The 22,453-nt window shown below is 36.5% G+C and overlaps 1 protein-coding gene across 4 annotated transcripts in view; it reads left to right on the top strand.

The window, feature by feature from the left end:
- EYA3 (EYA transcriptional coactivator and phosphatase 3) overlaps positions 1–22,453 on the top strand; it is a 92,707-nt gene that overhangs the window by 52,307 nt on the left and 17,947 nt on the right. For 3 of the 4 annotated variants that reach the window (XM_028511936.2, XM_036025600.1, XM_036025601.1), the window contains exons 7-12: positions 4,430–4,567; positions 9,357–9,442; positions 11,939–12,122; positions 16,061–16,200; positions 20,148–20,231; positions 21,635–21,724. In XM_028511936.2, the coding sequence (XP_028367737.1) occupies positions 4,430–4,567; positions 9,357–9,442; positions 11,939–12,122; positions 16,061–16,200; positions 20,148–20,231; positions 21,635–21,724 (722 nt within the window). The remainder of the gene's footprint in view (positions 1–4,429; positions 4,568–9,356; positions 9,443–11,938; positions 12,123–16,060; positions 16,201–20,147; positions 20,232–21,634; positions 21,725–22,453) is intronic. The other variant, XM_028511937.2, reaches the window with a different exon arrangement.

Below are 22,453 nucleotides of genomic sequence, written 5' to 3'. Positions count from 1 at the left end.
CAACAGCCAACACAACAATAGCCATCCGAAGTGAATGCCCCATATTGAACCGTAAATATGTAGATCATATAAAAAAGAGTTGCATCTTATTGGTCACATTGCATAAGGTTGCATCTGATTCGTTAATTCCTGGAATCAGAAACCTTGTATACAAGTATGGGCATTGATTTTTTAAAAAGTCACCTTGGAACAAAAATGGTAGGTAATTACTAGTATAATTTATTTTTTGTAACTCAATCAAAATTATATTTTTGTCAAATTGGCAGAAAATATAATACATTTTTGTGGTGTGCCACAGAATTCTGGTAATTAGTTTATGCATGCCATGGGATGAAAAGAGTTGAGAATCACTGGTTTAGATCTATATGGTAGTGTCAGAGTTGTTTGAAATTTAAAATCTTCCCCTTTAAGAAAGGAGAAAGACCAGAGGAAATCTAGGAAGTCTATGAGTAATCTTTAAAAGTAAAGGAATAGTGGTCCAATTATTTTTTCAGAGCTATATAGAAATGTGGGATGGTAGAAGGAGGATTAGTTGTTTAGCTTCCAATGAGACCTAAATGTGTGAGGAAAAGGGTAATTTATTTTACGGAGTTCATAAAAGATTACCTTAGCTGCCACTGTTCTAACTTCTTTTAAAAGAACTTTATGTGAGATGGAGATTTGACTGTATATTAAGAGCCTTAAGGATGGTCATACTATTTCCCTCAGTAATTTCACTTCTAGGAATTTATCCTATGGAACTAGTTAGAGACATCCACAAAATTTTGCTACCTATGATGTTCATTGTATCATCATAATAGCAAAAGATTGGATGCAGTGTACAAAATCAGTGGGAAAGTATGTGTTCTATTACAGTGAGTCCATAGAATGGAAAACTATGTAGCCATTATAAATCACATTCTTAAAGAATATTTAGCATCTTGAGGAAACAGATTTTTAATTGAAAAAAGCAGTATGTAAACTTAAAAATACAATATATTCCCAGTTTTTTATTTCAACTGTTTTTCAGGTACAGTTTTCTGCCTTTTTCTCAGTTATTTTTTTAAGACTAATTTAGAAGAAAAAATGTGAAATTAATAATACAGGCACTATACAGTTTGATCTCAGAACCATGCAAAGCAAAAACTGCCTGTATTTTTTTCCATGTGGTGAGACTGAACTTTTTCCTTGCACATATATTTTCCTAATTTCCTTTTTTTTTTATAAATTTTATTTTTAGTTGTCTTTTTAAAATTTATGTATTTATTTATTTATTTATTTTTTAGAGAGGGAAGGGAGGGAGAAAGAGAGAGAGAAACATCAATGTGCGGTTGCTGGGGGTCATGGCCTGCAACCCAGGCATGTACCCTGACTGGGAATTGAACCTGCGACACTTTGGATCGCAGCTCGCGCTCAATCCACTGAGCTACGCCAGCCAGGGCCCTAATTTTCTATAATATACATTTACTTATTTTATGACTAGGATAAGTAATCAGAGTAAATTACTTAGTATTTATACTAGTTCATACCAGTGAGCTATTAAATCAACGAACCAAGCTATTCTTCCATGTGTTTTTTTCCCCCTAGCATTAACATGTACTTCAATTCCTAACCAAACTAATCTCTAAAGATCCACTACTCTGATATGTGTTACTATAAACTGAACTGCTCAGATTAGTTTGGTTATTGACTAACCCATAGTGAAACATATTTGCGTTCAGAGATGTGGGTAAAGTTTACAGTAAGACCCCACTGAGGGGGCAGCAGGAGGATATCACTCAGAGACAGACTTCCTTACCCATTGTTGGGCCAGCTGTTGCTCCATGTAAGACTTTTTGTGCTTAAAATGACCTGAGAAATGTTGTAGTTGTAGGCATAGAGCAGTGGACTAGTAGTAGTCAGGAAAACAGGGTTTGGTTTCATCATTTGCTATGGGCAGTAAGTAGTGCTCTGCAGAAAAATCATACCATGTATTACTTGGGGTTCTTGGAAGGGTGGTTTTAAAGGAGATGCTTATTAAAGAGCAGAGCTACAGTAACACTGGGTGCAGTGTCCATATTATCTTTTATTTCTCCAGTCTTCATAAAATAATTACATGTTAAATGTCTACTTCGTGTCTGGCCAAACACATTCAGAACTATCTATTCCCCTACTTGTCTTAGATGTTTTGCCTTAATTTTTGACATTATATAAAAGTCCAGTTTATAGACCCTTTATATTTTGAAACTTTAAAACAATACTAAATAATGAGACTAGCAAAACATTCTCAGTTAATACTATTTTTAATAATAAGGTGGCGCTTGAGTGAGTACATTGTAGTAATAAGCATGTTCACAAATCCACCACCTCTGGTTCAGAACCTATTTAGAAAAAAATCACATTGATTACAGTTAAATCTGAAAGTTTTGATGACATTGAAATAGAATTTATTTACTAAAAGTTGTAATACCACCCAGAACCATGGCACTAATATTCAAATTTCACATTGTAAATATTTAAAGAATAACATTCTCAAATATCTTTTTTATTGCTGAAAATCAGATATAGCAAGAACTTTGTCTATGACTAACCTGGACGAGATTTTTTAAATGATCATGAACTGTGACTGTGTCTGGGGCCCAGGCTGTGGGGGGGACCCAATCCTCCTTATTCATGCTGGAGATGCTGATGTTCCTCAGTCTCAAATAAGTATTTTGTGTGTTTAATAGGTGAGAAAAGAATATGGGTTTTTCTTTTAATGCTTTGAGTTTGAGTCAAGGCAATTACCATGTCCTATTGTCAACCTTTTTAAAATGTTCACATCTCACTTTACTATACTTACAGTACAATTTGTAACTAGGATAAGTCATGTCCCATTGTCAGCCTTTTTAGAATTTCTACATCTCCCTTTACTATTCTTATATTTACTTTTTGACAGATTTTACAGGTCTGAGTTGTATTAAGATATCTCAGTGCCCTGGTGAAGCAGAGGTTCTTACTATTAAAGCATTATGTTTCTATAAATTCCTTACCAGATAAGAAGTAAATGAAATGACGTAATGTTGAATTTGAAGCTGTGGCTCATGTTGATCTTGACTTCGTACCTGGAATGTGATTGATGAACTTCTTGAAACAAATGATCAGTTTCTACTACACTGATCCAGCAACCGTAGCTATTCAGAACACAGTGAACAGTCAGCTAGTAAAGTTTTGTGTTTTTTTAAAACAAATAGACTTTCCATGGCCAAAATTATCACAAAAGCTGTTCACTCATAAGGGCACCCTTAGGCTGTCATGTAGAAGCAAAGCTTTGTTTATGGCTTCCTAGTTTATTACAAATGAGAAGGAAGATAGATGCTACCAGAGATGGGAGATTATCAAGCTGTGACAGATCACAGAGAAAAGACAAAGCGGTACAAGAATCTAAAAATCATAGCACGTAATTGAGTTCTATTTAGTACTAAGCAAATGTCTTCACATATCACAGTAGCCTCTGTTTCTGTAATATATATAGCACAGCATAATATGATCTTCTAGCAAAAATTGTGAGAAAATCTAAAGGTGTGCTCACTATTCCCTCCCTGCTGAGAAGGCAGGAAAGGATATAAATATATTTTAGAAAGATTGTCACTCAGGAGCATGGTGATAAAAATAAAGTAAAAGTGAACAGCTATGATGTCTGTCAGTATGCAATAAATTTACATGTTCTGACATGGAAATGTGTCTCTTAGAGGTATGCAGAAAAGCAGATTTTGAAGTGTGTATAATATAGTTTTAACTTTTATTAAAAGTAAGAAAAAAGATTAGTAAATCCATAGAAGAAACCTGAGTGATTCTTACAGTAACTTGATAGTGGTTAAGTCTGGAGGATGGGATTACATATGACTTTGTTTTATCTAAGTTACATATTTCTGTAATGTTTTCAATTTATAAAAATAAGCAGGTGTGTCTTTCTTAATCAGAAGAAACAAAGGTAACAAAATAACCAGCTTAAGAAAGCAGAGAAGTATTTAATACATTTTAGAAAAAGTTGGTGCTTGTTGCATAGGTAAGTGAATTTTAAACTTATGTGGAATGTCTACCACTTTGACAATGCAGATAAGTGATTTATTGCCGCACATGAACATCAGGCACTCTTTACAACAAATACTCTGGTTGGGTCGCAGGCGTTCTTTTTTTGAACCCTGGTCAATTTCCCCCAACTACTGAAATGAGTATTTATATATATATATATATATATATCTCACTATTGGGGTTTCGACAACATTTTTGTTTCTATGGCCCCACTCCCCAGTTCTTTGAAATTGTATTTGCTTGTGGTACATAAGTGAGAGAATCTAATATTCTCTTACAAGCAAATTAATTTTTCTATTAAGATTTAGATTTTAAACTACTGGCTGATGTTTGAAAGCATAACCATGCTCCTCAGTCCCAGTGTATTGTTGTAATTGGTCCAATTTATCTGATTCAGGTGCATTGTGGCCAGGTATGAAACCTGAAAGTGGTTTAATTCAGACTCCATCTCCAAGTCAACACAGTGTTCTTACCTGCACTACAGGGTTAACCACAAGCCAGCCAAGCCCAGCACATTATTCTTACCCCATTCAAGGTAAATAGGCATGGATGTGTGTGTTTTTGTTTTTGTTTTTTTTTTTGTATTGTTGTTGGTTTTCGTTTTTAATCTACCTGTATCTCCAGACAAATTGGGTAATAGGAGCTCTGTCTTCTAAAATAGAAGGGGGTGATATGTGCATTTGTGCATGCTTTTCGTGTTAGGCACACCAGAACGTGGGAGTATGGTTTGTAAGTAGTTTAACATTTGAATGTGAACCGCTTAGTAGAATTGAAGCCTTTCCTTTTGCATGTGTGGTGTTCAGAAAACCTATCTGTTCTCAGTGGCATTTTGTCCTATAAATGAGTAGAAGACCCCACGGGTTGGAACTTGACTGACTTCTTTTATATGAAGTCCAAGCAGAGTAGAACGGGAAACGAGTGCTGCTTCGGAAGACGTGTGCTGCTTTTCTGCTGTGGTTTTGTCGTACCGCTACCTCTGTGTACCACTTCTTGGGAGGGCGTTTTTTTGCTCACAAAGTTGTCTTGTTTCTATTTCATGATGAAAAGCATAGCATTAAAGCTTGAACTCTGTCTAAACATCTCTGCCTTCCCAAGTTCTTTCTCTAAAAGGTTAGAAGTATGATAGGACTATTAGGAATGAAGACCAAGAAACTCAAAAGGCACTATGGAATTGATACCCAACCTTTCCAAATCCAGTGCGGTTTATCATTGATCCAGATTGGGAATTAATGTCCATGTACCTGGCTTCTCGTCTCCCTCCTTTCTCCTGATTTATCCCAGGTTTTAAATTTTATTACTTATAAAATAGTTACCCAAGGGATGAGGGCAGGACAGCAAAACCTGGTCTGAGGTACTCTTAAGATACAAACTTTGGTGATGAAAAGTGTTCGATGTAGATTACATATATTAAACAAAATATTTTGATTTTCAGTTTTGTTTTCAGTTAAATGATTGAAAATGACTTCTGCTTGGTCCATTGAGAACAGAACTGGTCACTGCATTCTAAGACATTACTATGCGCTACCTTTACTTTCTGTTGTTTACCGAGTCTCCTCTTACTTATTTTCCCTTCTTTCTATGTTTGTCCCCTCCCCCTTCCTTCTTTCTAAAATGAGAACAACCCAGGAGTGAAAAAACCTCAAAGAGCATGACTTTGTCCGTCTTGCCGTCTACCCCGTTTCATGTTTATAAAGTATTTCCCTAGGTTGGTGGGTCTTTTGGGTCCAACTACAGGCAAATGTAGTTGCCAAGTCCCTCTAACGGATACATGGATACATCCTGGATGCCTGCACCTAGGCTGGCTACATCTAGGTCATGAAAGAAAAGCAGAGAGTTCTCTTTTTTTGTATTAATAATTCTTTTCCAAGGTGGAGAACCACCACTTTTCTGTCATTATATCTTGAATTTGAAGAACTTAATGGCTATGCTTACTTATCCCTCCTTGTAAAACAAGAGGAACCACCTTTTGAAGGTCTTTTAGAACTCATTGCTTTAAGAGGGCAGTGAAAATATATTTTAAACTCTGTTAACCACTACCCTAACTTAGCTGTTAATACATTTTTCCCCTTTTGATAGATTAACCTGGTTTCCTCACCTTTTGCTAACAATTGTCATTGCTGGTGTTTATTAAGTGCGTACTATGTTCTCAGCACTGTTACAAGCAATACCTAGGTGTTACTCATGTACTTCACAACACACCAAGAGGGAAGTACTGTTATTTATTTCAGTTTAAAGAAGGGGAGCATAAGACACAGAAAAGCAAAGTGACTTGTCTAAGGTCAAAAAGTTAATAATTAAGTCAGGATGTTAGTTGGGCAGTCTGACCCCAAAGTATGAGTGACTTATGATTGAAAATTAATGATTTTTAATATTAAACTCATGGTGTCAGTATCAACCCTCCCATAATTAAGAACCGGTAGTGACAAATATCTAAATTCATTTTCTTCCCTTTTTCTGGTTAACCTATATTGGTCCTATTGTTCATGAGAGCATTGGCAGAGATTTTAAGGCAGAAGTTCACCAAATTGAATGTCAACTGTAACTGAAAATTTTTTTAATAAAAAAGGAGTTTACCATTAGTTGCTCGGTTTTTGTTTTTGCCACTTAGTTTGAAGAAAAAAAATGGTAGAAAACAAGTTGAAACAATTGGCTAAAATAAAATATGGGTATTATTGGCACATTTAAATTACTTGGGTTTTCCACTCACTTTCCTCACCCCTGCTTTTTATTTCCTTTAGTGTGGACAATTCGTGTTAGCTGTCCAGGGCTCCTTCCTTCCCTGTGTGTGTAGCTACCCAGTCATCCCACAGAGTAAAAACGAGGAGCATGTATTGATTTTTTTTTAAAGTGGTCAAAACAGCAACATTCTCTTACCCATCATATCAGTCTTTTCCTATACCATCGGTATGTGGCCCAATCTCTGGTAATTTTCTTTAGTTGAGATGGTTTAAATGATTAATATGCAAATGGTAAAGTTAATTACAGAAATTTCAAACTTAATTTTAACTCAATCTTTACTTTTAATGAATGTCTTTGGGCTCTGATGTTGTTGGTGATATACAATAGTCTTTCAATGACCAGATTGTTTTTTTAATAGACTTTATTTTTTAGAATAGTTTTAGATTTAAAAAACTGAGCACGTGGTGTAGCGTTATATGTATCCCCCCACTTTGCACACAGTTTCCCCTATTACTGACATCTTACATTAGAAGGGAACATTTTGTTACAATTAATGAACCAATATTGGTACATGATTATTAATTAAGTCCATAGTTTATTCATATTTCCTTAGTTTTTTACCTTATGTCTTTTTTCTTTCCAGAATCCCATCCATGATATATTTCACTCAATTGTCATGCCTCCTTATTTTCCTCTTGACTGTGCAGTTTTTCAGACTTTTCTTTGTTTTTGATGACCTTCACATGCCATATGTGAATTTTCCAAGTTATACATGTATACAAGATCTAGGTGAATCTCCTAAGTATTTATTGAGCATCACCTCACCTTTAGGCCAGGTGCTTTGCTAGATATTAGAGATAATGAGTAAGATATTAAGATTAAGCCTTCATGGAGTTTACAGACTAGTAGAGGGGATACAAAACAAGCAAGTAAATAAATAAACAGATCTTGAAAATTGCTCTGAAAGGAATAAAGAATAGATTTCTATTATTGGGAAAACAGTAAATGAGTTCGTTTTAAAAAAGGGGTCAGAGAAGGAGGACCCCCTTTCATTGAGCAGGGAGGGTGAGAGGGACAGGCCAGGGAGAACAATCCAGGCAGAAGGGTGAGTAGAAACTAAATCTGGTGACAACTTTAATGCACCATTAAACCTCCAGCTTTGGGGCAGTGTCACTTAATTCGACTGTTCCTCTCACAGTTCTGTAACCATAGTCATTGATCAGAGCTCTTTGTTTATTGACTATGCTAGGTGGACCTCTACTGGGGCATGGTTCTCAGATGAATTGTCTTTCTATGATTTCACAGCTCCGTTGTCAAAGCAGGAGCGGAGACTTATCCAAAAACAGTTCTTATGCCATTGGTATTTGGAGAGCTAATAGCCTTTAGATATATATCAGTAGGAGTTATTAGCTCCATGACTATGGACAAATTAACTCTTCTTTGTCCCAGGTTCTTCATCTGAAAGCTGGTGTTGCAGCAGTAACTGTTCCTTATATCTAATTTACCTTAATCTCTTCTACACTTTCTTCTAGGCAGAGTTCCCCTGAAAGGGATAAAAATTTCCTCTGATTTTGACCAGTTCTCCCAAGTTTCTACTGCATCGTTCATCTGCCCTATTCTTAGTTAAGGTTTCCTATTAACTTCCCCTCTAGAGGACTTAGTTGCTGATGGGCTAGGTACTAACATAGGCAGGTCTACCCAATGCTGAACCCCATGGTGTTTGTGGCTGCAGTGGGAACCATGTCTAAATGTGCTTATAAGTGAGTGGGAGGGATTTAAGGCCTCAATCTCAGTTATTGTCCACCTGAGAAACGGTCTCTGTGGCAAATACTTGTCACTTAGGATTTGATTAAAACCCTAGTGGAATCTGTGATTCTTAGAAGGGTATGAAAAACTTAACCCAAATTCCTTATCTCAAGATAGACAGCCTAATTAACTTACAGGATATATTTTTACTTGGCCAGAGTAATATTTAGTATTTCCTGAGTTTTTCCAGGCTCATTGGTAAAATCATTAAATGCCAGATTATGGTGTTTGTTGATCCACATTAATAATTCATTCTAATGCCTTATTTGAGTAGTGCCCAAGAAGCAACTCCAAGTACTTTAGAATTTGGAGGACCATCTCTCTTTCTCAAAGTAATTATGTCCCTTCAGGAAAGGCATAGGTTGGGGCAGGTGACAATAAATACCGTAGTGTAGCATTTACATGTGGATTTAACAGAGCTCTTGTATTTTCTGCTGATCGTCACTAGGCCGCATTGCAGGTGAGTCATTTTTCAACTGCTGGAGAAGATGGACTGTGCTCTGATTTATTGGTAACGTTAGTATGAACCAGTGCATGGTGTCTGTATCCTTCTAGGACTTCAGTAGGCATAGTCAAAGACTCAAGTCAAAACAGAAAAATGTTTGAGCAGTTATCTGATCAACTCTAAATTATGGTACAGCATGTTAAAGAGCAAAACCAGTATTTGTTTCCTTTGCTGATATTCTTTATATCCTCATAGATCTGTTTATTTAAGAAACAGTATATGTTTAATTTTTTCTGGCATTTTACATAATATCTCAATATTGTGTAAAATAATATGTACAATATTATGTACAGTAATATTTTACTTTAATATCTCAACACTCTCAATCCTGTAGCTTCAAGCACAAATGCCAGCCTGATATCCACTTCATCTACAATTGCCAATATCCCAGCAGCAGCGGTTTCCAGCATTTCAAACCAGGTATGGTGCTTTTGTTCATCTAGCTAGCTCTCCCTCTCTTCTTTTTGTGGTCAATTTGCCGATCTAAAAAACAATCCGCGTGGGCTGGAGAGACCCTTCTCTGGATGCTCCGAGAACCAGCACGCTGGATGGTTTCTCAGGCTGCCTTCCAGTTTCTCTCATGCTGTCAGAGATACGGTTCTATCTGGTCCCTTTATCTGCTGTGCATATCTCTGCCTCCTGCCCCACCCCTTCCAGGATGTAAGCTCCATGAGGGTAGGGGTTTATTTTTCTATTTTGCTCACTTACATATTCCCACAGTTCATAAAAATGACTGACACTCATTTTCAAGGCAAATAATAAATATTTGTGGAATGAATTAATACTGCTTCTACTTTTTTATGTAGCCACTCATTCCCAGTGAGGTTTTGCTCATTGTTATATTAACATTGGATGCTTAGCTCACTGGTAATGTTTTAGTGCTTTTTGTTATAATGTTTCTATTTGTTGTTTCTCTGCAGCAATTAATATTATCAAACACTGTAACCATGGATCTTTTTTTCTGGCTGCAATTAACATACTACTATTCTGGTTCATTTTTTTTTTAATGTTTGTTCCTACATTTGCATTCTTTTAGTCCATAAATATTTATTGAATTCCTACTGTGTACCTGGCACTCTTCAGGACACATCTATCTCTCTCCCTTTTCTTAGCTTTTTTATTTGGTCCTGTCTTCTATCATAGACAGTTTCCATTTAGTTTTCCACATGCCTTTCCTCCTCAGTAATGTTTAATCACATTCACAATATCCATTGACTACTTCTGAAATACAGAGTCTAGTCGTAACCTTGTGGTATCTAAGGCTTCCTGCTGATTGGTGGATATATTTTCTTTAATGTCCTGTTATTTCTCTAAGTTCACCATATCTGAAACCAACCTTTCATTCTACCCTTTCTTCTATTTCCTTGTTCTTCAACAGTAATACCGCTTTTCTCTATCACATCTCAATTCTTATCATTGAGGCCATTTTTAAAGAAACCTAGATATTCATCTCATCTCCCATTTTTTTGCTGTGTCTGTTCATTTTCTAAAACATCTGATTAATTCCCTCTAAATGCCACTTTTTATCCTATACTCACCATCCTTTTATATTTTTATTTGTTGAATTTGATAATCCCCATTTCCTGCCCCCACATAGGCTAACCCCCATTGCCTAAAGAATCCAAATTACATAGAGATCCTTTCAGCCAGAGTGAACATCTCTGACCCCTTAACAAAACCTTTTCAGAGCCGATTCTTGTATTTATCTCCTCTGCCTATTCATCTCAGAAAGCTCCCTGGCTATCACCATCTTCAGTGACAGTTGTCTTCCTCTGTATTTCACTCATTTGACACACAATTTATTGCCAATTTGTTGGAAATGTTTTTGTCTTAGCTCCTGCTAAAATTATAACTCCCTTGAATACAGCTAGTATGGTTATTCTTTTCTTTAATACTCTCTCTTCCCACACACCTATAGGAGATGCTTATGTACTCTTTATAAGTAATTGGTCTTGATCAGTTAGCATCTTCCTACTTATCACCAAGATCAGTATCAATGGAGTTTTTTAAGGTATGTTTTTGAGCTGTGCATTGCATTATACCCCCTTTTTAAACAGCTTTATTAAGGTATAATTGACATTCAGTAAACTTTACAGATTTAAATTGTGCAGTTTGGTAAGTTTTGACCTATATGTGCTTGTGAAACCACCAAAAATTCTTAGTGAATATTTTCTTTTGCTTTGTTTTTTTTTAATCCTCACCCAAGGATATGGTTATTGATTTTCAGAGAGAGAGAGAGAAACATAGATATGTGTCCCCACTGGGGATTGAGCCCGCAACCTAGGTATGTGCCCTGATCGGGGATCAGACCTGCAGCCTTTTGGTGTATAGGACGATACTCCAACCAACTGAGCCACCTAGGCAGGGCATCTTTGAATATTTTAAAGAAAACTCAATTATTTTAGAAAGAAAGATACTCAGTTGTTAAACTAGGAAACTTTAATATAGGATATGTGACTTTATTTTTTTTTTTTTTTGGTTTAAGTCCTTCTATCCTTAGAAGCACAACCATCTAGTGCAGTGGTTTATAAACTTCTTAAAGAGATCCTCCTTCAAGAATTCCATGCAGATATTTATCTAAAAATTTAGTACATAAAAATAGAACAAAAGAAAAAAAGAGGTATTGTAGTAGGAAAAGGGACATTGTGTGTACAGTGCATGGGACCCTTCCCTCTCAGCCTTCCCCTCATCCCAGACAGCCCCAGGGCGTCTTCTCTTGACTCTTAGGTTGCCATCGCAATGCATTTTGAAAATCATTGGTGTAGGTGGAATATATGGGTAAGTAAATGAGAAATCAAATTAATGTTTTAGGAAAATAATCATGAGTGAGAGGGACATGAAAGTCTCTTGTGTCGAAATTAATATTTTGCTTTTTCTAAAAGATTGTTTTTCTCCTTTAACCTCTTTGGTCTGTAGGACTATCCCACCTATACTATCCTTGGCCAGAGTCAGTACCAGGCCTGCTACCCCAGCTCCAGCTTTGGAGTCACAGGCCAGGCTAACAGTGATGCTGAGAGTACCACGTTAGCAGCAACCACGTACCAGACAGAGAAGCCTAGTGTCATGGTACCTGCGCCTGCAGCACAGAGACTGTCCTCTGGTAAGCACCACAGCTCTAAAAACTTTGGCGTAAGTGCACTTCATCCAACAGGTGATGGTGATGATTATTTTGTTCTGGTCTAAGTTACAGTTCCCGTGCTACTGGCTTTCCCCCTCAGGAGTATTCAAACGTTGGAACCAGACCGTTGGCAGGTTGAGTGTAACACCTCAGAAAACAGAAAAGTACCAAGAATGAAAAGACTGTTTTTATGACTCCTGCTCTGCCCTCCCTATGACTTTAACATGATTGTCCCCGGGAACTTCTGAATCATGGCACATTTTATAAAAATTGGAGGACTCCAGTTTTAGTCTCAATATTTTGGACTTCTGCCCAGCCTCAGAATAGTAGTTTTTAACTTTTTCTGTGTCATGGACCCCTTGAAGATTCTAAGGAAAGCTAAAGAAATACTTTATTGGGAAATTGAACCTACAAATTTAGATATGTACATTTAGCTTTGAAATGTATTGATGGATTTTGATGCCCAGGTTAAAAAAAAAAAAAAACCTGACCTAAAGGTTTTGTGCACACATTCAATAAACACATGCATATAGTTTTAATTTATCTCTGTTTTTCATGAAAATTTGATGGTTTGCTATCATCTCATATGACTGGAGGAATATTGTTATTACCACTGACGCATTTTCCAAAACAGTGCTCTGCATCAGCTAAAGCAATTTTCTGTGCATCTTGCTTTTTACCAGTCTTCTAGGTAGTGGACATATAGGTGGTCATTTCCAACTTAAATTACTTTGAAATAATTATATATACTCATGCTTTAGTTTTGAATTCATGTCTCTAAATATCTTCTTCATAATAATTTTAACTTTTTAATAATGGGAGAATTTCAAGCATAGAGGTTGTCAGAGTAGTATAGTGAACCCGTATGTATCCATCATCCCTTGTCAATAATTAACAACTCTTAAGCAGTCTTGTTTCAACTGTGCTTCATCCAATTCCTTCCCCAAATTCTAAGCATCATATTTCTAAAAGATAAATACTCAACACAATCACAGTTCCATTATCTCACCTAAAATAATTTAACAATAATTCCTTAATATCATAAAGTGTCAAAAGTTATTCATATTTCCAGTTTTCTCATAAATATTAGGAGTTTTGTTTTTCTTTTTATACTCCGTTTAAATTGGGAACCAAGTCAGGTCCATACACTGTGATTGGTAGATAACATATTTTGTCTCTTTTAACCTATAAATTCCTATATCTTTGTTTTATTCACCCATGTACTTTATTTGTTGAAGGAACTATTATTTAATCCCATACCATTTCCCTGAATTTTATTCATTATATTTTTAAGTATATTTTATTGATTCTGTTATTATAGTTGTCCCAGTTTTTTCCCCTTTGCCCCCTTCTGCCCAGTACCCCTCCTTCCCTCCAGCAATGCCCCGCTCTCTTAGTTCATGTCCGTGGGCCATGCATGTAAGTTTTTAATTTCTCCATTTTCTATACTATTCTTAACATCCCCCTGTCTATTTTGTACCTACCAATTATGCTTTTTAATTCCTATCTCCCTTTTCTCCTATCCTCCCCTTCCCCTTCCCAGCTGATAACCCTCCATATGATCTCCATACCTATGATTCTGCTCCTGTTCTGGTTGTTTCATTAGTTTTGTTTTGTTTTTAAATTCAGTTGTTGATAGTTGTAAGTGTATTGCCCTCTTAACATTCATAGTTTTGATCTTCTTTTTCTTAAATAAGTCTCTTTAACTTTTCATGTAATAATGGCTTGGTGATGATGAACTTTAGCTTTACCTTGTCTGGCAAACACTTTATCTGTCCTTCCATTTTAAATGAAAGCTTTGCTGAATAGAGTAATCTAGGTTATATGTCCTTGCTTTTCATCACTTTGAATACTTCTTGCTAGTGTCTTCTTGTCTGCAAAGTTTCTTTTGAGAAATCTGGTGATAATCTTATGGGAACTCCTTTGTAGGCAACTCTGATTTTCTCTTGCTGCTTTTAAGATTCTCTATTTTTAACCTTTGGCATTTTAATTATGATGTGTCTTGGTATGGTTCTCTTTGGGTCCAACTTGTTTGGGACCTTCTGTGCTTCCTGGACTTGTATGTCTATTTCCTTTGCCAAATTAGGGAAGTTTTCTTTTATTATTTTTTTCAAGTAAGTTTTTAGTTTCTTGCTCTTTCTCATCTCCTCTGGCATCCCTATGATTAGGATGTTGGCACATCTGGAGATGTCCCAGAGTCTTCTTATACTATTCTCATTTTTGTATTCTTGTTTCTTCCTTCTGTTCTAGTTGAATGTTTATTTCTTCCTTATGTTTCAAACCATTAATTTGAATCCTGGCTTCCTTCCCTTCACTGTTAGTTCCCTGTAGATTTTCCTGTATTTCTACTTAGTGTTACTTTCATTTCTTCCTTTATGTTGTTGCTGTAACTCAGTGAGTTCTTTGAGCATCTTGATGACCAGTTTTGTGAACTCTGCATCTGATACGTTGGCTATCTCCATTTTGTTTATTAGTTCTTTTTCTCGGGTTTTGTTCTGTACTTTTATTTGGGCTGTATTTCTTTGTGTCCTCAATTTGGCAGCCTCCCTGTGTTTGTTTCTGTGTATGAGGTAGCACTGCTTTGACTCCCTGTAAAAGGTACCTGTAATTGTGTGGGGTGGAGCCTTAGGTAATCTTCAGGGTGAGCAACCTGCTTCACCTCTTTGTGGCTCTGTGTGAGGGGAGGACTCAGAGAGGGGATTGTGCTGCTGCCTGGCTTCTGGGGTTTGCCCAGCACTCACCCCATTTCTAGTCACTTCACCTACTTCCTATATACAGCTGGCACCCTTCCAGCTGTTGCCCTGGTGTCGAATCCCAGAGTGTGGGTGGGTTTGCATACATTTTAAGACTGCAGGCCCTTTAAGTGAAGTTTCCTGAAGATCCAGCAGTTTCCTCCACTGCCCCAACCCCCACTGGTTTTTGTAGCCAGAAGTTATGGGGGTTTATCTTCCCAGCACTGTGAGCTGTGTGGTCTGGTCTGGGGCTGGGATCACTTGCTCCTAAGGTATCCTTCCCGATTTTTATCCACCACATATAAATGTGGGACCACCTATGCCTGTGTGTGCCACCGCCTCTCCATGCCACACCATGTCTCCTTGCCTCTCTTCTCCATCTCCGTGTCTCTGCCCCTCCTACTTGTCTGATGAATGTGGTTTCTTTAAATCCTGGGTTGTCAAACTTCCATATAGTTCAATTTTCTGGCAGTTCTGGGTGTTATTTGTTTTGAGATTTAGTTGTAATTCTTTTGGTAGTTGTGCAAGGAGATGAAGTGTGTCTACCTGTGCCTCGATCTTGTCAGGAACTCTTGTTTATTATATTCTTGTAGAGTAGTTTAATGTGTCCTGCCATCTTTTGTATGTTACTGTAAGTTAGTAAATGGATCTAGAGCAGTCTTTTTCAGTTAGACACAGTATTGTGCTGTACACCGTCCTTTGACATTTGACAATGTATGAAACATTTTTGGCTGTCATACTGGGAGGGAGTGCTACTGGCATGTACAATGTGGGGCCGAGGGTGTCCCCTCACCAGACATCCTACAATGACAGGACAGCACGCTCCCAGCAAAAATCATTAGGCTCAAAATGTTAATTGTGCCAAGTTGAGAAACTCTGATCTAGAAGCTTGATCAGGGTCAGTTTTTTTGTTTATTTGTTGTTTTATTTTTTGGAAATAATTTCATAGATGAGTTCTTTCATTGGGAGGCAGGTGTATAAATTCTAGTTATAACTCTGTTAGTATTGTTAGGAGCTTTTGATACTCAATACCCACTTCTACATTCCCAAATTACTTAGATTGCTTTGGTTTTTCATTTTTTTATCCCTGCAGTATGATTCTGATGGGCAGAAAACCTGCTGACCCTCTTCATGCTTTGGTCCTTATAACCTTTGACTGGCAGTAAATGTCTTGCTTTTCCTCTCCAGGAGACCCTTCTACAAGCCCGTCTTTGTCCCAGAGCACACCAAGTAAAGATGCTGACGACCAGTCCCGGAAGAACATGACTGGGAAGAACCGGGGCAAGAGGAAAGCTGATGCCAGCTCTTCCCAGGACAGTGAATTGGAAGTATGGGAAGAACCTCATTTGTTTTTTTCCTCATTTCTTAAGTTTACCAAACATATATCTGAAACTCCTGGGATAATATGGTTCTGTGTTATATACCCTTTCATTCCTGGGCAAGAGAAACTGATTGGCCAGGTGAAAAGAGAAGTGTATAAACATGTTTCTCCATGCTGGTAACTTTCCATCTCACCTCCGATACTTTTACGAAAAGCATCAAAAAAGCTTTTCTGAATTTAAGAAACCAGTAACTCTTTAAAGGAAAAACTAAACTGGTCTCTATATTTAGAGGAGAATAGAAAGAATAGTGGATCATATTCAGAAAGCAGAGGGTGTCATAAGTAATGTCATACAAAAATGTCCCTTCAAAAATCTCCAAGTAAAATGAGAGTCTAAGAGTGCTTTAGGCCAAGTTTCTGTGAACGTGCAACCAGATCTGGTAACTTATTAATGGGATTTACACGTATTTATTCTGTGGTTAAGCACCGTAAGAATTTACTATGGGCGTATATTTGGCTTCGTTATTAAAAAGACTGGGAATTCATATAAACCAGTAATAGTAAATTTTTGATATTAATCCTTTTGCTTTTTTTTTTTTTCAGTTTCATGTAATCATTTAATAAGGGGGAAAGCTGTATTTAAAAACAGGTACATTGATAGGTATTCTGAAGGCGTAGGTAAATTCAGGCTGTATTTAGAGCCTCTCTTCCCTTGTGTTCTTGAGGAGGGGAAGGGGAAGAAAGAAAGAAAATCTAATACATCTCTTTGGAAAAACTGAGAGAGAACTCACTCAGTTTCAGCCTTGAAAGCTGTAGTAAAATACACATAACATAGTATTTACTATTTTTTTAAGTGTGATTTAGTGGCATTAAATATTTTCACAATGATTTTTAATTGTCACCACTATTTCCATGATCCTAAAAACTTTGTACCTGTTAAGCAATAAAATCCCTATTCTTTCCCCCACTGACCCCTATAATCTTTGTTCTACTTTCTTTCTCTTTGAATTTGCCTGTTCTAGATGTCCCATAAAAGTGGAGTCATAAAGTTCTGGTCTTTTGTGCCAGGCTTATTTCACTTAACATGTTTCTAAGGTCCATCCATGTTGTAGCGAGCATAAGAACTTTGTTCCTTGTTATGACTGAATAATATTTCATTGTAGTATTGTATATATACCACATTTTATTTATCCATGCATCTATTGATGGACTCTTTGGGTTTTTTTCACCACTGAGCTATATAGTTATCTCTTTGAATCCCTCTTTTCAATTATTTTGGGTAGACCTAGGGGTAGAATTGCTGGATCATATGGTAATTCTGTGGTCAACTTTTTGAGGAACCACCAAAATGTTTTCTCTAGTGGCTATACCGCTTTACATTCCCATCAGCCATGCATGAGGGTTTCCATTTCTCCACATCCTTATCAACACTTAGTTCCCATATTTTTTTGATAATAGGCATCCTAACAGATGTGAAATGGTACCTCATTGTAGTTTTGATTCGCATTTCCTTAATGACTAATAATATTAACTGTCTTTTCATGTGTTCCTCAGCCATTTGTTTATTTTCTTTGGAAAAATGTCTATCCAAATCCCTTGCCCATTTTTTATTTGGGGTGTTTTTTATTGAGTTTTTGGAATTCCTTACATATCCTGGGTATTAATCCCTTATCAGATATATGATGCACAAAAGTTTAACATTCTGATGAAGTTGTTTTTTTTATTTCATTGCTTGTGCTTTTGGTATTATACCTAAGGCTACAAGATTATGAACATATCTGTGTTTTCTCCTAAGAGTTTTATTGTTTTGGCTCTTAAATTTAGGTCATTGATCCATATTGAGTTAATTTTTGTATGTATTGTAAGGCTCTAATTTTATTCTTTTGCAGATGGATGTCTAATGTTTCCCAGCACCTGTTGAAAAGAATTTTTTCCCCATAGAATGATCTTCATTTCCTTGTCAAAAAGAAATCAATTGACAATATATGTCAGGGTTTATTTCTGTACTCTCTCTTGTATTTCATTGGTCTGTTCTTATGCTAGTACCACATTGTTTTGGTTACTGTAGCTTTGAAATTAGGAAGTGTGAGACTTCTAACTTGGTTTGTTTTTAAGGTTATTTTGGCTATTTTGGAACCCTTGAGAGTCCATATGAATTTTAGAATGAGGTTTTCTATTTCTTTAAAAAACACTGTTGGAATTTTGATGGAAGTTGCGTTGATTTTGTAGATTGCTTTGGGTAGTATTGTCATACTAACAGTGTTAAGTCTTCCATTCATGAACATGGGATGTCTTGTCATTTATTTAGGTCTGTCTTTCATTTCCTTCAGCAGTGTTTTATAGTTTTCAGTGCACAAGTCTTTCATCTCCTCAGATTTATTACTAAGTATTTTATTTTTGATGCTATTATACATGGAATTGTTTTTTTTTTAATTTCTGTTTGGATTATTCATTGCAAATGTATCAAAATATAACTTATTTCTGAATTCATTTATTAGCTCTAACAAATTTTTTGTGTATTCTTTAGTATTTTCTACACAGAAGATCATGTCATCTGCAGAGATAATTTTACTTCTTCCTTTCCCATTGGGGTACCTTTTTTCCCTTTCTTGCCTAGTTATTCTGACTAGACATGTCCGTACTATGTCGAGTAGAAGTGGTGTAAACAGACATGCTTTTCTTTTTCCTAATCTCAGAGGTAAAGCTTTCAGCCTTTGACCACTGAGTATGACATTAGCCGTGAGTTTTCCGTATTTGGCTTTTATTATGTTGCAGAAGTTCCCATATAGTTCTAGTTTATTGTTTTTTTTATCATAAAAGTGTGTTGAAGTTTGTCAGATGCTTTTTCCGCATGAGGGACCATGTGGATTTCCCCCCTCTGTTCTATTAATGTGCTCTGTTATTACATTAATTCATTTTTGTGTGTTGATCCTACCTTACAACCTGGAAACAAATCCCACTTGGTCATGATGTATAATTCTTATAAATGCTGCTAAATTTTGTTGAGGATCGATACTTTGTTTGCATTGATATTCATAAGTATGTTGTTTTACAGGTTCCTTTTTTTTTTCTTTGTAGTGTCTTTATCTGACTTTGGTATCAAAGTAATGCTGGTTTCATAGAGTGGGTTAAGAAGTGTTCCCTCCTTCAGCTTTTCGGAAGAGCTTAAGAAGGATTGCTGTTAATTCCTCTTTAAATATTTGGTATAATTTACTACTGAAGCTGTCTGGTCCTGGGCTTTTCTTTCTTGGGATAGTTTTGATTACTGATCAGATCACCTTATCAATTAAGAGTCTATTCAGAGTTTTTATTTCTTCAGTCATTTTTTCACTTTGTGTATTTCTAGGAATTTGTCCATTTCATCCAGGTTATTCATTGGTGTACAGCTGTTCATAATAATCTCTCACAATCCTTTTTATTTCTGTAAAATTAGTCATAATGTTCATTTCTGATTTTAGTAATTTGAGTCTTCTTTCCTTAGTCAAGCTAGTTACAAGTTGTCAATTTTATAGATCTTTTAAAAAAAACAACTTTTAGTTTATTAATTTTTTCTATTATTTTTCTAGTCTGTGTTTAATTTATTGCCATTCTTACTTTTATTATTTCCTTCCTTCTTCTGGCTTTTTCTAGTTCCTTCAGTTGTACAGTTAGGTTATTGATTCAGATCTTACTTCTTTGTTAAGGTGTGTGCTCACGGCTGTAAATTTCCCTCTTTGCACTGCTTTTGCTCTATTCCATAAATTTTCTTTTGTTATGTTTTTATTTTCATTCATCTCAATGTATTTTCTAATTTCATGTGTGATTTCTTTTTTGATCCTTGGTTATTTAAGATTGTGTCTATTTAACTTTTACGTATTTGTGAATTTTTCAGTTTTCCGTTACTGATTTCTTGCTCTATTCCATTGTGATTAGAAAAGATATTCACTCATTATTTTTTATATTTTCCTCCCTCAGCGGGTATTTCTGTGGGACTTGGATGAAACCATCATCATCTTCCACTCCCTTCTTACTGGATCCTATGCCCAGAAGTATGGAAAGGTAATTTGAATCTTTCTTCCTTTGCTGTAACTCTCCCTTTCCTGCTATATGGGCGGCAGGTAACCGGAATTACTTTCTCTGCCACCTCCATCTTACCTTGTTGGCCTTTTATACTTCCCATTTTAAATTCCACCTAATGGCTTGTACCAAGCAGGCTACACGATCAGGCAGAGTTGATGATAAAGCTGGAGAGACTAGACCTGGGCAAGTGCTGAAAGCTGAAGTTATTTGAGAGTGGTATTTCATTTGTGTAAATGAAGTATGGAAATGATTCTCGAAACAGAGTGGAGTCTCAGGATTATGTATTCCAAGGGCCAATCTGTTATCCCTTAAATCACTTTTAACAGCCCCAACCAAGCATTTCATTTAGCTGAGTATATACCAGATAATGTAAATTCAAAATGTAGGTAACCTATAAACTGTCTTTGTAAAATAGATTACATACGTCCTTAAATATATCAAGCAGAATTTAACTTGTCACCAATATAAACATCAATTTTGAAAGAGGGATGAGCTGTTTTTGAGCTATTGCCTATATATTTCCACACTAAATTACCTTTGGGCTTTTATTTTTCTGTTTCTGTGAATACATTCTATAAAAATATCTGCCTCCTTTGCTCTCTTACTATTCCCAGTTATTACTGTCATTAGTATTTCTGTCAGAAGTAATTTCCACAGGCTTTTAGCGTATAAACTGGCAAGCTCATGTGCCACATAGCTAGGCTGTTTATAAGGTGTATAAAATAAGAGCATACAGCCCTGACCGGTGTGGCTCAGTTGGTTGGGGGTCATCTAGCAAAGCGAAGGGTTGCTGCTGTTGGATTCCCAGTCCAGGCACATGCCTAGGTTGCAGGTTTGGTCCCCAGTTGGGGCACATGTGGGAGGCAAGCAATTGATTCTTCTCTCTGACATCATTGTTTCTCTCCCTCTCTTTCTCCCTCCCTTCCCCTCTCTCTAATCTAAATAAATAAATAAGTAGCATACAGCCTCTGTTGTTCATTTTAAAGCTAAGTGTATTGCTTTTCCTGCAAATATTTTGACTCTTCAGCCTTTGTTTATTTATTTCCTGGTCGTTGAGATTTTCGGATAACTGACTTCTGGTGTCACACTGTGTGTGTGTGTGTGTGTGTGTGTGTGTAGAAGATAATGGATGTTATAATATCAATATTTTAGCTATAGTTAGAATTTCTCCTCCCACAAAAATAAAGGTGTTTTTTTAAAGTGAGTTTAGTTTTCTAGAAACTAAAGTCCTGAGATTTGTATATTGCATCAGTAATAATTGGAGGCACTATTGTGGGTCTGTGTTGTTTGGCCTTGACCCAGAATAATTTTGAAATATTTAAGGATCAGAAGCAGTGCCGTGAGTACCAACTTAGGCACATTTTTCTTTTACTGTCTTCCAGGACCCAACAGTAGTGATTGGCTCAGGTTTAACTATGGAAGAAATGATTTTTGAAGTGGCTGATACACACCTATTTTTCAATGACTTAGAGGTAAGCATTTAAAATTGTTTCTGTACTTGGGTGAAACATCTGTTCAATAACTGTTGAACCTGTGCTTATTGTACTCAGGGAAAACTTGGTTTGGGGGTATGGAGAGGCCACGGGGATCTATACAGTCTTGCAGGAATGATGCTGTGGCTTTTTATTCTGGCCATCAGTTTTACTGGCCCCAAGTTTGATTTTTGTTCTGGAAGTGATCTTGTTCTAAAGGAAATCCCAACCCATTAGGCAAACCAACATTCCGATTTATTCATGTATATTAAATAATATATAAGGTGGGTTTGATTATTTGTGCTTTACTGTTCTTCAGTTTTACCTCCTTAAAAGAGTCACTGGATATGTCAGATCTATAAATGACTGCTGTGACTCATTATATTTTATACATGCTGATTTTCCTACACGTGCTAATGTGTAGGTTAGCCTTGTTATCCAGAGTCATTTTATAGGTAGGTACAGGAAAACCAGGAAACACTGAGCTTCTTGGGGAATTTTTTGGCTTTGATATTCGAGTTTACCTTTGAGGTGAACATGGTGTGGTGGAAAGAACAACAGAATTGGGAATCAGAAGACCAGCGTGTGAGTCCCAAGTTAGGAAAGTTACCGTCCTTTTTTGGGCCTCAGGTAAGCAGTTATTCTACACAAGAAGCTAGGACCGGTTGTTCTGTCTTGGGAGGGGAGTGCCTTGCAGGGACGCAGACGTAGGAAGGAGCAGATGTGTCA

Source organism: Phyllostomus discolor, chromosome 5 (assembly GCF_004126475.2).
Source record: "Phyllostomus discolor isolate MPI-MPIP mPhyDis1 chromosome 5, mPhyDis1.pri.v3, whole genome shotgun sequence".
In the NCBI taxonomy this organism is placed as follows: Eukaryota; Metazoa; Chordata; class Mammalia; order Chiroptera; family Phyllostomidae; genus Phyllostomus; species Phyllostomus discolor.
This window is presented reverse-complemented; position numbering and strand designations above follow the sequence as displayed.